This window comes from Anabas testudineus, chromosome 4 (assembly GCF_900324465.2).
Source record: "Anabas testudineus chromosome 4, fAnaTes1.2, whole genome shotgun sequence".
NCBI classification, from domain to species: domain Eukaryota; kingdom Metazoa; phylum Chordata; class Actinopteri; order Anabantiformes; family Anabantidae; genus Anabas; species Anabas testudineus.
The window spans coordinates 10,423,308-10,436,848 of NC_046613.1; the positions used below are offsets into that span (position 1 = coordinate 10,423,308).

A 13,541-nucleotide genomic window follows, 5' to 3' on the forward strand; every position below is an offset into this window, starting at 1 on the left:
TGTGGATCAACACATTTATTATCAAGAAATTTGTGATTGTAATAATACAGTAAAGATCCATTACACAGTGTACTTCCCTTTTTATGCCATTTAGAAACAATACATTTTTTAACAACAAAGAAACAAATGCTAAATCTAAATTGCTAATGGTTTAATCAGCGTATTTTGGAGTGTCAGGCACTACTATGTAATTTCATAAAACAGCATTTACACTGTATTAATGCCCCCTTTGCTTTCATTATCCTCCCTCTGATGAGCTCAGCTCAAGTTGCTCAACTTTACTGCAGCAAGATTTTCAAGGTAGAAAAAGGTTTAATATCGTTTATGGAAATGAGGGAGGAAAATATAGAGTTTAAGGAATCATCTAAATCAGTAAAAGATAATAAACGTAATAACAGACTAGTTCCCAAAATGAAGAATTGCTGCCACATTTCCCAAGGGAATGGCAGTAACTGTTATTGCACATCGTTTCTAAAACAATAAGCATTGAGATTAATATATTTGATCAGGTTTTACAATTTTACGAATGGAAAGATTAACTAAAAGAATGCTTTAAAATTTGTTACTACACTATAAGCGATGTATTAAGCAAAGATTTATCCAAGTATGATTTTGGATTGATTATGAAAATGTGGCAGTTTACAGTCCGTTTAAATGCAAAATACAAATGACTCAATAGTTTGCTGAATCCACCATAGTCTGAGTGTGACTAAAACATTAGTAACAGGAACTAGGATGGTGCAGAGACTAAGGGCATAGAAGAATCAGCACTCAGGAAAAATGCTGTGATATTTCTGTGCAATACACAGACACTGTTCATGTGGACACGGCATTACAGGCAGTCGAGGGGGCCCCAGATTCAAGCCTGACAGCTCAATCATCAGCTGCTTGTTCACTCCCACATCAAAGCCTGTTATTAATAAAAAACACAGGTGTAAAGGTAGAGAAAGATTGTAATGTCTTTTCTTTATTTGTCTGTAACATGATAACATATATGAACTATCACTCACCACGTTTCTGAGCATAACTCAGAAGCTCTTGCATCTTGAACTGCTCATTGAAATTAGACCAAGAGGGAAAAAAAAATAATTAAAAATGAAAGCAAATGATTAAAAGATAAGTTGAGATCAACAGCAAGGAGACACGCAGTACCTGTATTCTTCTGGCTTGGACAATGTCGCCTTTATCAAACGCTGATATGAGCTCGTTGACATGACATCCCATATAATTATATGTACTGTCAAGAGAGAAAGAAATAGCAATGTACAATACAAGTAAAATGATTAGCAGAGAGAAAGAAAGGAGGCAGATTATTATGCATATCCAAGATCAAAGACTGACCTGCCAACTGCTCCGTGTGCTCCCAGAGCCAGAGCTGCTAGGAGTTGCTGAGGAGAAATGAAAGATGTGTTTTAGATAAGGTTGGAGTCACAAAATATAATTTTGCAGTAGGAGCAACTATAGCACAAACAGATGGACCAAAACAGATCGGGGGTCGGGGTGGTGGGGGTCTGACCTCGTCTACACCGTAGAGAACTGACCAGCGAGGCTGGCTGTAGCTGACACACTGACCAAGGTCCATCAGGTCGACCCCACTGAATTTCACTCCACTGAATGAGGGAATGAGCTCCTCGATACCTTCCAACACATCACTCGCCAGCACTGAAACCAACACGACCATTTCACATTCAGTACGGCATCAGGAAAGACTGTTAGCTGCAAAATAAGTCATGAACAGCGCTCACCATTGACGCCAGTGACAGCAGGAATATGATAATAATAGAAGGGCAGGGTTGGAGCAGCTAAAGCCACTTCATGGAGGAACATCTTCAATGGTTCTGAAGCAGGATGAGAAAGAAAGAAATGTGGTTAAATCCTGATTTGGCTTTTTAACTAAGCTTGGTAAGAACAGTAACGACTTGTGAATGAGTCGTTAAAGTGACTGATGTTTCATTTGAAAATGAAAATTACTAAAATCATCTTTTTTTACCTGCAGTGCTGGGCTTGAAGAAGGAGGGGGCAATGACTGCAATCCCATCTGCCCCAATCTGTGCTGCATGGCCAGCCTGGAGTGGTAGAGGGTAAACAAAACAACAAAAAGTGAGGCAATTTGTAGCTACTGCTATAATAGCTCAGTAATCACTTGATTAAAATAAGATCTTTCTCACTGACTACACTGTAGTGTTATGTGCTCAGGTTTACCACTGAACTTTAACCATAACTGTGTCTTTTTCTGACATCTGAGTATTTCTAGGAAACTCTGTTGTACAGTGAAAAAGGCATTACACAAGCAGTTGTCAGTGTTTAAGCCAAAACAATAAAATGCAATAGATATTTTGTGTTTTTAGTGGGTGTGTAACGTTCTGTCTATTTTCTTTTTTGTACTAATAGTAACTGTTTCTGTCTGCCAAAAATCAATTAACTGAGACACTGAAAGGACAAAATGCAGTAAATCTATGACTGAACTAAACTTGTTTACTATGTGATGACACATAACCTCCTTTTGATTGAAGGATTGTCTGTTACTGTGGAATTTGGATGAGGTCCAGGGGGATGTTTCATGAAGGATGCTCAGAAAAACAGGTATTAATCTGTCAGTATAGTCCTGTCTGAACAGGGCGGCTGTGTCCAAGTAACTATACCAAACTGCCATTCACGCCCACTTCACACAGCGATTTGCCAGAAGTGTGGAGGTGAGAAAATAAGCTGGGTTTCAACTGCTCTCTGCATTTAATTCTTCAACTATTTTAGTCACTTTTCTTCTATTCGTGCACGTTTCATGAATGCCTCCCAGTAAGGCACAATCTGAAAATACTAACCCTAACCCCATTAGTTGCAGAGTGAGCGCTCTTTCCACTCTGTTCAATAGTACAGCTTGACGTATTTTCTCCGTCGGTAAATTAAACTAGTTTAGTTTCCACAGTAAAACCAACTGGTTCATGTATATGCTGAGTGTGCTTTATACGTTTGTGCCTTGGAAAGCATTTGTCTTTGTAAGTATTAACATGTTTATTATCATTAGAAGTTTGTTAGTTGTTACCTGTTACATGTGATAAATTACGTGTGCGTGTTATTGTAATTAGCTTCATTCAAGTCAAGCTAGCGTGTGAGAGTATAACATACCAAATGTGTAACGATGTGTATTATTTGTTAATTTAGTTTCTTTCAGTTACATAAAGAAAAGATAGGATAAAATGTAGTTGAGAGCAATGTACTCCTCAGTTCACAACTCCAGTAAAGACAAGAAACCGCACCATTGATTCATTAATGTTAAATTCTCTCGCTGCTGTTCTACTGCGTGACTGATCGACTTGAGTTTAAACTCTGCGTTGTAAGCGTGTCTCTTATTAGGAGCCATTTTGGGGTCTTTGCACAAACACACAAATGGAAATGAAACGGCACATTTGGCACAGTCATATATCCCAGCATGCACCGCGCGCTACTTCTTCTACGAGGGAAAATGGAGTCGGTGGCTGCTTACCGGCTCAATATTGATCCATATATAAGGCGCACCGGATTATAAGGCGCACTGTCGGCTTTTGAGAAAATTGAAGGCTTTTAGGTGCGCCTTATAGTGCGGAAAATACGGTACACGTAATATGTATTTAACATATACTATGAAGAATAAAAGTATGAAAATGAACCAAACTAAATCACTTTAATTAACAGTCTAGTTAACAGTAAAGAAGCTTTCTGTAACAACCTAGACTCAGGGTTTCCTGAAGATAAGCCTGATTAAGTAAATCAACTCACCAGTTCTTGGGAATCTTTAAGATTCATACAGCCAACATGCACAATCACCTGATCCATTCTGTAGAGACAAACACATGGAGGAAAGGTCGCATTAAACTCCACATAACAACATAACAATTCAGACCAAGAGGCTGTGTGATGACTTACTTTCCCTTGGCTTTCTGACACCATTCCTCTGCCAGGATCTTCCTCTCTGCAACACTAAGTGACATGCTTTCTCCAGTGGTGCCATTTACTGTAAGCAAGTAAAGTATTTTCTTATTTACAGAGAAATTTCCACAAATGTCTATACTAAAAGGAACGTAAAGAGAAAGAGCCAACTGTCTCTAATGAATCACCATTCACAAAACATATGACCAGAGAAAATAAAAGCAAAAGTCTTAACTACTGTATACAGCAAAGCTTAAGATTTCAAGCTTAAGGAAAAGAAACATCTGCTTGAAACTATTCACAGGGGGTTTGACAATCAGAACAGCTGAGCGTGCAATAGGTGCCACGACAAAACAATTTAATGGATGACGAGTAGTGATGCAGACAATGACAGTGAGATGAGGAGGAAAGAAAATGTGATGAGGCACAAAGATCAGCACACACGTCCTCTGCTGGGTATAGATAGAGCCAGTCCACGAAATTACACGTTAACACAAGGAGAAGCTCAGTTTGAACGAGGAAGATTTGGAAAGTGTTAAGATGCAACAGTCACGTTTGACACACTGGAAACTTGGTCATATCATGCAGGGAAAAGGGGAAAGCATTGTATCTTTGACTAAGTTTTCACAGTGTTTCTGTTTCAAGGACAGTTTTTAAAAATAACCAGTTTGACACCAGAGCCTCAGACAAAGTTATACTAATATATTCCTATTTGGACAGAAAGGCCAGATAAAACAGTGTAAACTAAAGCATTAACCACAGTACAAATCTAAACTTGAATGATATGGTTTGAAGCACACATGATACAGTGAAGCAATAATTTTCAATGACAGCTAAACTGAGTTAAGTTAATTAACAATTAGATTGAAAGAGGCGCTACATCGTCCAAATTCAAAGCTATTAAACCAGAAAAAAACAGAAATGATGTTACCATGGTTAAAAGAGGGATAAACATGAAGTATTTCTACAAACCAACAGGGTTAAAACATGTCACATGGGTTGATTGATTCAGCTGGGAACACAGACTATTACAAAAAAAAAGGAAGAATCCACTTGTGAACTTACCAAATATGTTATTTACACCTTGCTTCTCTGTCAAGTAGTCAATATAACGTCCAATCTCTTTTAGGTTGATTTCACTGTTTTGGGAGAATGTGAGAAATGTAGGCCCACACATTTGGAGAAAAGGATACGAACCAGTGTATAAAGGGCTACTCCACACCTACATGATGGCCATGCTTTTTAGATATCTCCACACTCATTTCTCACTTTCAACTTTTCACAGAGGAACTCAACGTGTTACACTCAGACACCAAACACATCATTCAGCCAGTGCTGCATTCAATAATAATAATAATAAATTTATTTATAGAGCACTTTTCTAAACATATGTTACAAAGTGCTTCACAAGACAGACAAGAAACACATGTAGCCCAACAAGATCAATCAAAATCAAGCATTCAAGGAAAAAAAAAAACAGATGCAGGGAAACTGTTTTTAAAAGCTACTTACCCTTGTGTGGTGAGTGGAGTAAATGTAGCTGCAACCAGTCCTGTCAACTTTCTTTCGGCAGCAGGAGCCATGAGTGACATAACAACCTGACAAAGACACAGACATACATGTTATGAAAGGGAAAAAAGAAAGGAAGTGAAAGAAAATGCTGCAAAAGAAAAACACAGCGATTAAAAGCTGTCACCTCAGATAAAATTTACCATCACGCTATCTTGATAAAAATGTAACTTAACTCATAAACAGTGCATCACACATCTATATAATACACAGAATATAACCACCTGATGATACAACACTATAAACAGAGGTTGATGAGGAGGAATTCAACTTCAGTCCAAGTCCCTCTACCTGTACGACTGCGTCTTGAAATTGTGGACATCAGTTTAATTTAAGTGAAGGAGGTTGGAACTTGTTTTCCAGGACACACCAATCAGGGATTTGTTTCTTTACATGTCATGTGAAACCATCTAAGAGTCAACTGATGCAGCGAGGATTCATGGGAAATGTAGTTCATTAAGTAAAAATGGGAACATAAACTGAAAAATATATGAATTTACTCCATTTATGAATATTAATAATATATTATAGTATGCTATAGTATTCCACTCACCTATTATCTTATAGATGCATTAATCTTTAAAAGTATTTTACTGTTGTAGTAGCTTAAGGGGGTATATCATGCAGTTTATTGTGGTGGTTTACAGCTTTTAGTGACAAGGGCAGCTAAATTTTAAGATAAGCCATAATTTAATAAGTGTAGAAGCTGAAACTCTCAACATGGATCATCTGCATGGTGCATCAGTGACCTTTTGATTTAAATCAGATTGTTTGAGAATCTGTACCAAGCTTACAGTTCATTACAAACCATCCACTGATGATGTCTGTAATTAACAATGACACTGTGAACACAGTTTGGCTCTGAGGACTTTAATCACACAAATACAGAATACTCCTTTAAGGTGAAGTGTAAACTATAATCTGTCGATGGAAAGTTTAAGAATCCAAAGCTAGAGAGCAGGAACAAAAACAATGCAGAAATGACAGTTAATTAGAAACCACATGACACACTCACTGGCATGGATCGCTCTTTGCTGTCTCAACATAAACCAATGTTGTTTTACAGGTCTTGCAAAAATGTGGCTTTGTGATTTTAAAACTTTTCAGGAAGGGAGCAAAACACTGAGACATGAATCAGTATGAAACAATGTGGATCAGCACATTTATTATCAAGAAATTTGTGATTGTAATAATACAAAGCAAATTTCTTAATAATAAATGTGGCTTTGTGATTTTGAAACTTTTCAGGAAGGGAGAATAACTCAGAAGTCCTAATTCTCCTCTCCAGCACTTTGGCATAGACTTTCCCAGGGAGGCTGAGGAGTGTGATCCCCCTATAGTTGGAACACACCCTCCGGTCCCCCTTTTTAAAAAGAGGAACCCCCAACCCGGTCTGCCAGTCCAGAGGTACTGTCCCTAATCTAAAATAAGATAAGATAAGAAAACCTTTATTAGTCCCACAATGGGGAAATTGCATTTTTACTACAGCTTAAACACTAGAGTGTCAGAAAGATAGTCTGACCAAAGGAGACGAAAGACTAAACTTTGAAACCTGGTAGTAGTAGTACAAACCGTACAGTAATAAATAAAATATATACATGTAAGTACAGTATATGTAGCAGTGTAAGTATGTACAGTATAAGGATATTACTGGATGGCAGTATTGAAAATGTACATTGTAAGTTGGTTTATGATTATTGCACAGGTGTAATATGAGTATCAACAGTGTACATTGTACAGTCTGACTGCAGCAGGGAGAAAAGATCTGCGTAATCTCTCCTTCGCACAGCAAGGGTGGATCAGTCTGTCACTGAAGCTGCTCCCCAGAGCAGACAGGGCGTCCTGCAGTGGGTGAGACTCGTGGTCCAGCTCGTGGTCAGTTTTGCCAGGACCCTTCTCTCACCCACCTCTCGCACTGAGTCCAAGGGACAGCCCAGGACAGAGCTGGACTTCTTGATTACTTTGTCCAGCTTCTTCCTCTCCCTCTCTGTGATGCTGCTGCTCCAGCAGGCCACACCGTACAGGATGGCTGATGCCACTACAGAGTCATAGAAGGTCTTCAGGAGTGCTCCCTTCACTCCAAAAAAATTCACATTGATCAGAAGGTGGTTTTGCCGACACCAGGCCACAAAGTTCTGCGTAAGTCCTCTGTACTCTGCGTCTTCATCATCAGTAATCAGGCCGACAATCGCAGAATCATCAGAGAACACAGCTGTCCGTGTTGTGCCTGAAGTCTGCAGTGTAGAGGGTGAAGAGGAAGAGGGGCCAGAACAGTCCCCTGGGGGGCTCCCACACTGCAGGTCACCCGGTCAGACGTACAGTCCCGGGCTCTCACAAACTGTGGCCTATTTGTGAGATAGTCGAGGATCCACTCTGTAAGATCAAGGTCCACACCAGCCTTCTCCAGGTTGTCTTTCAAAAGCACCAGCTGGATGGTGTTGAAAGCACTCGAGAAATAAAAAAAAACATGATCCTTACAGTGCTGCCGGGCTTCTCCAGGTGAGTAAGACCACGGTGTATCAGGAAGATAACAGCGTCCTCTACTCCGATGCCAGGTTGGTAGGCAAATTGCAGTGGTTCTAGGGAAGGGCCCACTGTGGAGCGGAGGTGGCCCAGGACCAGTCTCTCCAGTGTCTTCATCAGGTGTGAAGTAAGGGCCACTGGTCTGAAGCTGCTGGGATCTCTGGCATGTGGTGTCTTAGGCACAGGTACCACACAGGAGGTCTTCCAAAGTTGTGGTACCACCCTCAGCTTTAGGCTCAGGTTAAAGACATGCTCCAGAACGCCACACAGTTCATTGGCGCAGGACTTAAGGAGTCTGGAGCTGATGCCATCTGGTCCGGCTGCTTTCTTTGCCTTGATCTTCCTCAGCTCTTTTCTCACCTGGGCAGCTGAAAAGAATAGGGGTGAGCAGGGGGGCTCTGTACTGCAGGGGTGGCTGGATCCAGTGAGATGTAAAGTGGTTTGGTGAGATGGGCCAGAGGTGTGAAGGGCTAATGCTGTGGGGGGTAGTCCAGGTGGAGTGGTTTGCTGAGATGGGCCAGAGGTGTGAAGGGCTATTGCTGTGTCAAAGCAAAAGTTTATGTAGTCCGTTATGCAGTCTGTGAGACCACTGATGTCCTCCCCATGTGGGTCACAAAGCTCCATCCACACAGTGGTGTTGAAACAGTCCCTGAGAGCCTCCTCGCTCTCAGCAGTCCACCTCTTCACTGTAAGGGGCACCACTGGCTGCCTGTGTACTACAGGTGTATACACAGGCTGGAGATGTACAATGGTGTGGTCAGCTCTCCCCAGTGGATGGAGGGAGGATGCACAGTATGCCTCCTTGGCGTTGGCATAAAACAAATCCAATATTTTATTGTCTCTGGTGGGACAGGTGACATACTGTGTCACCTGTCTGTCCCTGGGGAACAGTACAGCGCTGCGCAGCGTGAGCAGCTGTTCCTCACTGTAAACAATGGGCGCACAAGTTCCAACGCACATCGTTTAATTACAGGTTTCTGTTGTGCTAAACCTTAAAATATATATATATATGTATACAGACTATATACACATGCCAGCAGTTGAGTAAACCTAAAAAAGTTTTTAAAAGAAAAAAAAGTAGAAAAAGTAGGAAAAGACTAGCAGCAGCCAGCTCGACCGGCGCCGGAAGTGATTCTCCACGCGATGCTGCAAAGGCGTGTCAACCAAGACAGCCCTACAACACCCAGAGACTTAAGGTAGTCAGGGCGAATTTCATCCACCCCTGGTGCCTTGCCACTGAGGAGCTTACTGACTACCTCAGTGACTTCGACCAGGGAAATGGACAAGTCAGCCTCTGAGTCCTCAGCCTCTGCTTCCTCAACAGAAGGCGTGTCGACGGGGTTGAGGAGATCCTCAAAGTATTCCTTCCACCGCCCTACAATGTCCCCAGTCGAAGTCAGCAGCCCTCCACTGTAAACAGTGTTGGCAGGAACCTGCTTTCCCCTTCTGAGGGCGCTGGACGGTTTACCAGAATTTCCTTGAGGCAGATCGATAGTCCTCCTCCATGGCCTCGCCGAACTTCTCCCAGGCCCGAGTTTTTGCCTCTGTGACCGCACGGGCTGCGGCACGTTTGGCCTGCCGATACCCATCAGCTGCGTCAGGAGTCCCACAGGCCAACCAGGCCTGACAAGACTCCTTCTTCAACTTGACGGCTTCATTCGGACACTCAAACCCCTCCACCACAGTAAGGTGGCAGTTCAGGGAGGGGGACTACATATACATGTTTGTTTGTTTTTTTTACTTTACTGGAACGCACAAGCACTCACTGACAGTTCAGCTGTGAAGCAGCATCTTGCAGAGACTGATACTTTACATCTCTATCACTCGTCTGAATATATGTCCAAACTGTGGTCAGATGAGTTATATAAAGACGCAGAGAGAATGAAAGGACTTTCTTGATCATGAAAGAGTTCACAAGGCCTCTCCTGACCTCTGAGTGTTGGTACTGGTGAAAACAGAATGATTCAGGTGGCATATCCACCGGGAGTCACTGTCACAGGCTCTGTGACTTTGGCTCTGAGGACTCTAATCACATAAATACAGAATACTCCTTAAAGGTGAAGTGTAAACTATAATCTGTCGATGGAAAGTTTAAGAATCCAAAGCTAGAGAGCAGGAACAAAAACAATGCAGAAATGACAGTTGATTAGAAACCACACGACACACTCACTGGCATGGATCGCTCTTTGCTGTCTCAACATAAACCAATGTTGTTTTAACATTCTTGCAAAAATGTGGCTTTGGGATTTAAAAACTTTTCAGGAAGGGAGCAAAACACTGAGACATGAATCAGTATGAAACAATGTGGATCAGCACATTTATTATCAAGAAATTTGTGATTGTAATAATACAAAGTAAATTTCTTAATAATAAATGTGGCTTTGTGATGTTGAAACTTTTCAGGAAGGGAGCATAACTCGAACTGCGAACCAAGCTCCTACTCCGGTCCTACAAGGACCGAACGGCCCTTAACAAAGGGCCCTGAATCCCGTATTCCCGAAGTACCTCCCACAGGATGCCACGAGGGACACGGTCAAACGCCTTCTCCAAGTCCACAAAATATGTGTAGACTGGATGGGCGAACTCCCATGAACCCTCGAGCACCCTGGCAAGAGTATGGAGCATGTCCCGTGTTCCACGGCCAGGACGAAAACCGCATTGTTCCTCCTGGATCCGAGGTTCGACTAGCGGCCTAATTCTCCTCTCCAGCACTCTGGCATAGACTTTCCCAGGGAGGCTGAGGAGTGTGATCCCCCTATAGTTGAAACACACCCTCCGGTCCCCCTTTTTAAAAAGAGGAACCACCACCCCGGTCTGCCAGTCCAGAGGTACTGTCCCTAATCTCCACGCGATGCTGCAAAGGCGTGTCAACAGCTCCCCACCTCCACTGTAAACAGTGTTGGCAGGAAACTGCTTTCCCCTTCTGAGGCGCCGGACGGTTTGCCAGAATTTCCTTGAGGCAGACTTATAGTCCTCCTCCATGGCCTCGCCGAACTTCTCCCAGGCCTGAGTTTTTGCCTCTGTGACCGCACGGGCTGCGGCACGTTTGGCCTGCCGATACCCATCAGCTGCGTCAGGAGTCCCACAGGCCAACCAGGCCTGACAAGACTCCTTCTTCAACTTGACGGCTTCATTCGGACACTCAAACCCCTCCACCACAGTAAGGTGGCAGTTCAGGGAGGGGGACTACATATACATGTTTGTTTGTTTTTTTTACTTTACTGGAACGCACAAGCACTCACTGACAGTTCAGCTGTGAAGCAGCATCTTGCAGAGACTGATACTTTACATCTCTATCACTCGTCTGAATATATGTCCAAACTGTGGTCAGATGAGTTATATAAAGACGCAGAGAGAATGAAAGGACTTTCTTGATCATGAAAGAGTTCACAAGGCCTCTCCTGACCTCTGAGTGTTGGTACTGGTGAAAACAGAATGATTCAGGTGGCATATCCACCGGGAGTCACTGTCACAGGCTCTGTGACTTTGGCTCTGAGGACTCTAATCACATAAATACAGAATACTCCTTAAAAGTGTAAACTATAATCTGTCCATGGAAAGTTTAAGAATCCAAAGCTAGAGAGCAGGAACAAAGACAATGCAGAAATGACAGTTGATTAGAAACCACACGACACACTCACTGGCATGGATCGCTCTTTGCTGTCTCAACATAAACCAATGTTGTTTTAACGTTCTTGCAAAAATGTGGCTTTGGGATTTAAAAACTTTTCAGGAAGGGAGCAAAACACTGAGACATGAATCAGTATGAAACAATGTGGATCAGCACATTTATTATCAAGAAATTTGTGATTGTAATAATACAAAGTAAATTTCTTAATAATAAATGTGGCTTTGTGATTTTGAAACTTTTCAGGAAGGGAGCATAACTCGAACTGCGAACCAAGCTCCTACTCCGGTCCTACAAGGACCGAACGGCCCTTAACAAAGGGCCCTGAATCCCGTATTCCCGAAGTACCTCCCACAGGATGCCACGAGGGACACGGTCAAACGCCTTCTCCAAGTCCACAAAACATGTGTAGACTGGATGGGCGAACTCCCATGAACCCTCGAGCACCCTGGCAAGAGTATGGAGCTGGTCCCGTGTTCCACGGCCAGGACGAAAACCGCATTGTTCCTCCTGGATCCGAGGTTCGACTAGCGGCCTAATTCTCCTCTCCAGCACTCTGGCATAGACTTTCCCAGGGAGGCTGAGGAGTGTGATCCCCCTATAGTTGAAACACACCCTCCGGTATCCCTTTTTAAAAAGAGGAACCACCACCCCGGTCTGCCAGTCCAGAGGTACTGTCCCTAATCTCCACGCGATGCTGCAAAGGCGTGTCAACAGCTCCCCACTTCCACTGTAAACAGTGTTGGCAGGAAACTGCTTTCCCCTTCTGAGGCGCCGGACGGTTTGCCAGAATGTCCTTGAGGCAGACTGATAGTCCTCCTCCATGGCCTCGCCGAACTTCTCCCGGGCCCGAGTTTTTGCCTCTGTGACCACACGGGCTGCGGCACGTTTGGCCTGCCGATACCCATCAGCTGCGTCAGGAGTCCCACAGGCCAACCAGGCCTGATAAGACTCCTTCTTCAGTTTCCCTTACTTCCAGTGTCCACCACCGAGTTCGGGGATTGCTGCCGCGACAGGCACCAGAGACCCTACGGCCACAGCTCCGAACAGCCGCATTGACAATGGAGGTGGAAAACATGGTCCACTCGGACTCAATGTCTCCAGACTCCCTCGGGACCTGGTTGTAGCTCTCCCGGAGGTGGGAGTTGAAGACCTCTCTGACAGAGGATTCCACCAGACGTTCCCAACAGACCCTCACAATACGTATGGGTCTGCCAAGTCTATCCAGCTTCCTCCTCCGCCACCAGATCCAACTCACCACCAGGTGGTGATCAGTTGACAGCTCAGCCCCTCTCTTCACCCGAGTGTCCAAGACATATGGTCAGAGGTCAGATGACACAACCACAAAGTCGATCATAGACCTCCAACCTAGGGTGTCCTGGTGCCACGTGCACTGATGGACACTCTTATGCTTGAACATGGTGTTCGTTATGGACAAACTGTGACTAGCAAAGAAGTCCAATAACAAAACACCACTCGGGTTCAGATCCGGGAGGCCGTTCCTCCCAATCACGCCCCTCCAGGTATCACTGTCATTGCCCACGTGGACGTTGAAATCCCCCAGTAGGACGACAGAGTCCCCAGGCGGAGCACCTTCCAGTACCCTTTCCAGAGACCCAATGAAAGCCGGGTACTCTACACTGCTATTTGGCCCATAGGCACAAACAACAGTGAGAGACCTATCCCCTACCCGAAGGCGCAGGGAAACAACTCTCTCGTCCACCGGGGAAAACTCCAACACATGGGAGTTGAGCTGGGGGGCTACAAGCAAGCCCACCCCTGCCCGCCGCCTCTCACCATGGGCAACTCCAGAGTAGAAGAGAGTCCAACCTCTCTCAAGGAGTTGTGTTCCAGAGCCCAGACTGTGTGTGGAAGTGAGCCCAACTATCTCTAGCCGGTACCGCTCAACCTCCAACAC

General features: G+C 43.8%; 1 protein-coding gene across 2 annotated transcripts; it reads right to left on the bottom strand.

Moving 5' to 3' along the window:
- Positions 1 to 5,873, bottom strand: LOC113150786 (N-acetylneuraminate lyase-like). Of its 2 annotated transcripts, none has more exons than XM_026343494.1 (12): positions 5,764 to 5,873; positions 5,416 to 5,501; positions 4,969 to 5,042; positions 3,901 to 3,988; positions 3,754 to 3,811; positions 1,991 to 2,066; positions 1,746 to 1,838; positions 1,517 to 1,662; positions 1,342 to 1,388; positions 1,153 to 1,237; positions 1,011 to 1,050; positions 1 to 910 (listed from the first exon to the last, which is right to left on the bottom strand). In XM_026343494.1, exons 2-12 carry the CDS (start codon positions 5,493 to 5,495, stop codon positions 765 to 767), a joined length of 933 nt encoding a protein of 310 aa, XP_026199279.1. In that variant the 5' UTR covers positions 5,496 to 5,501; positions 5,764 to 5,873; the 3' UTR covers positions 1 to 764. The 2 variants fall into 2 exon arrangements, with proteins under 2 accessions (XP_026199279.1, XP_026199270.1); XM_026343485.1 differs by having other exon boundaries at positions 5,697 to 5,858.
- Between the last annotated feature and the right edge of the window lie 7,668 nt (positions 5,874 to 13,541).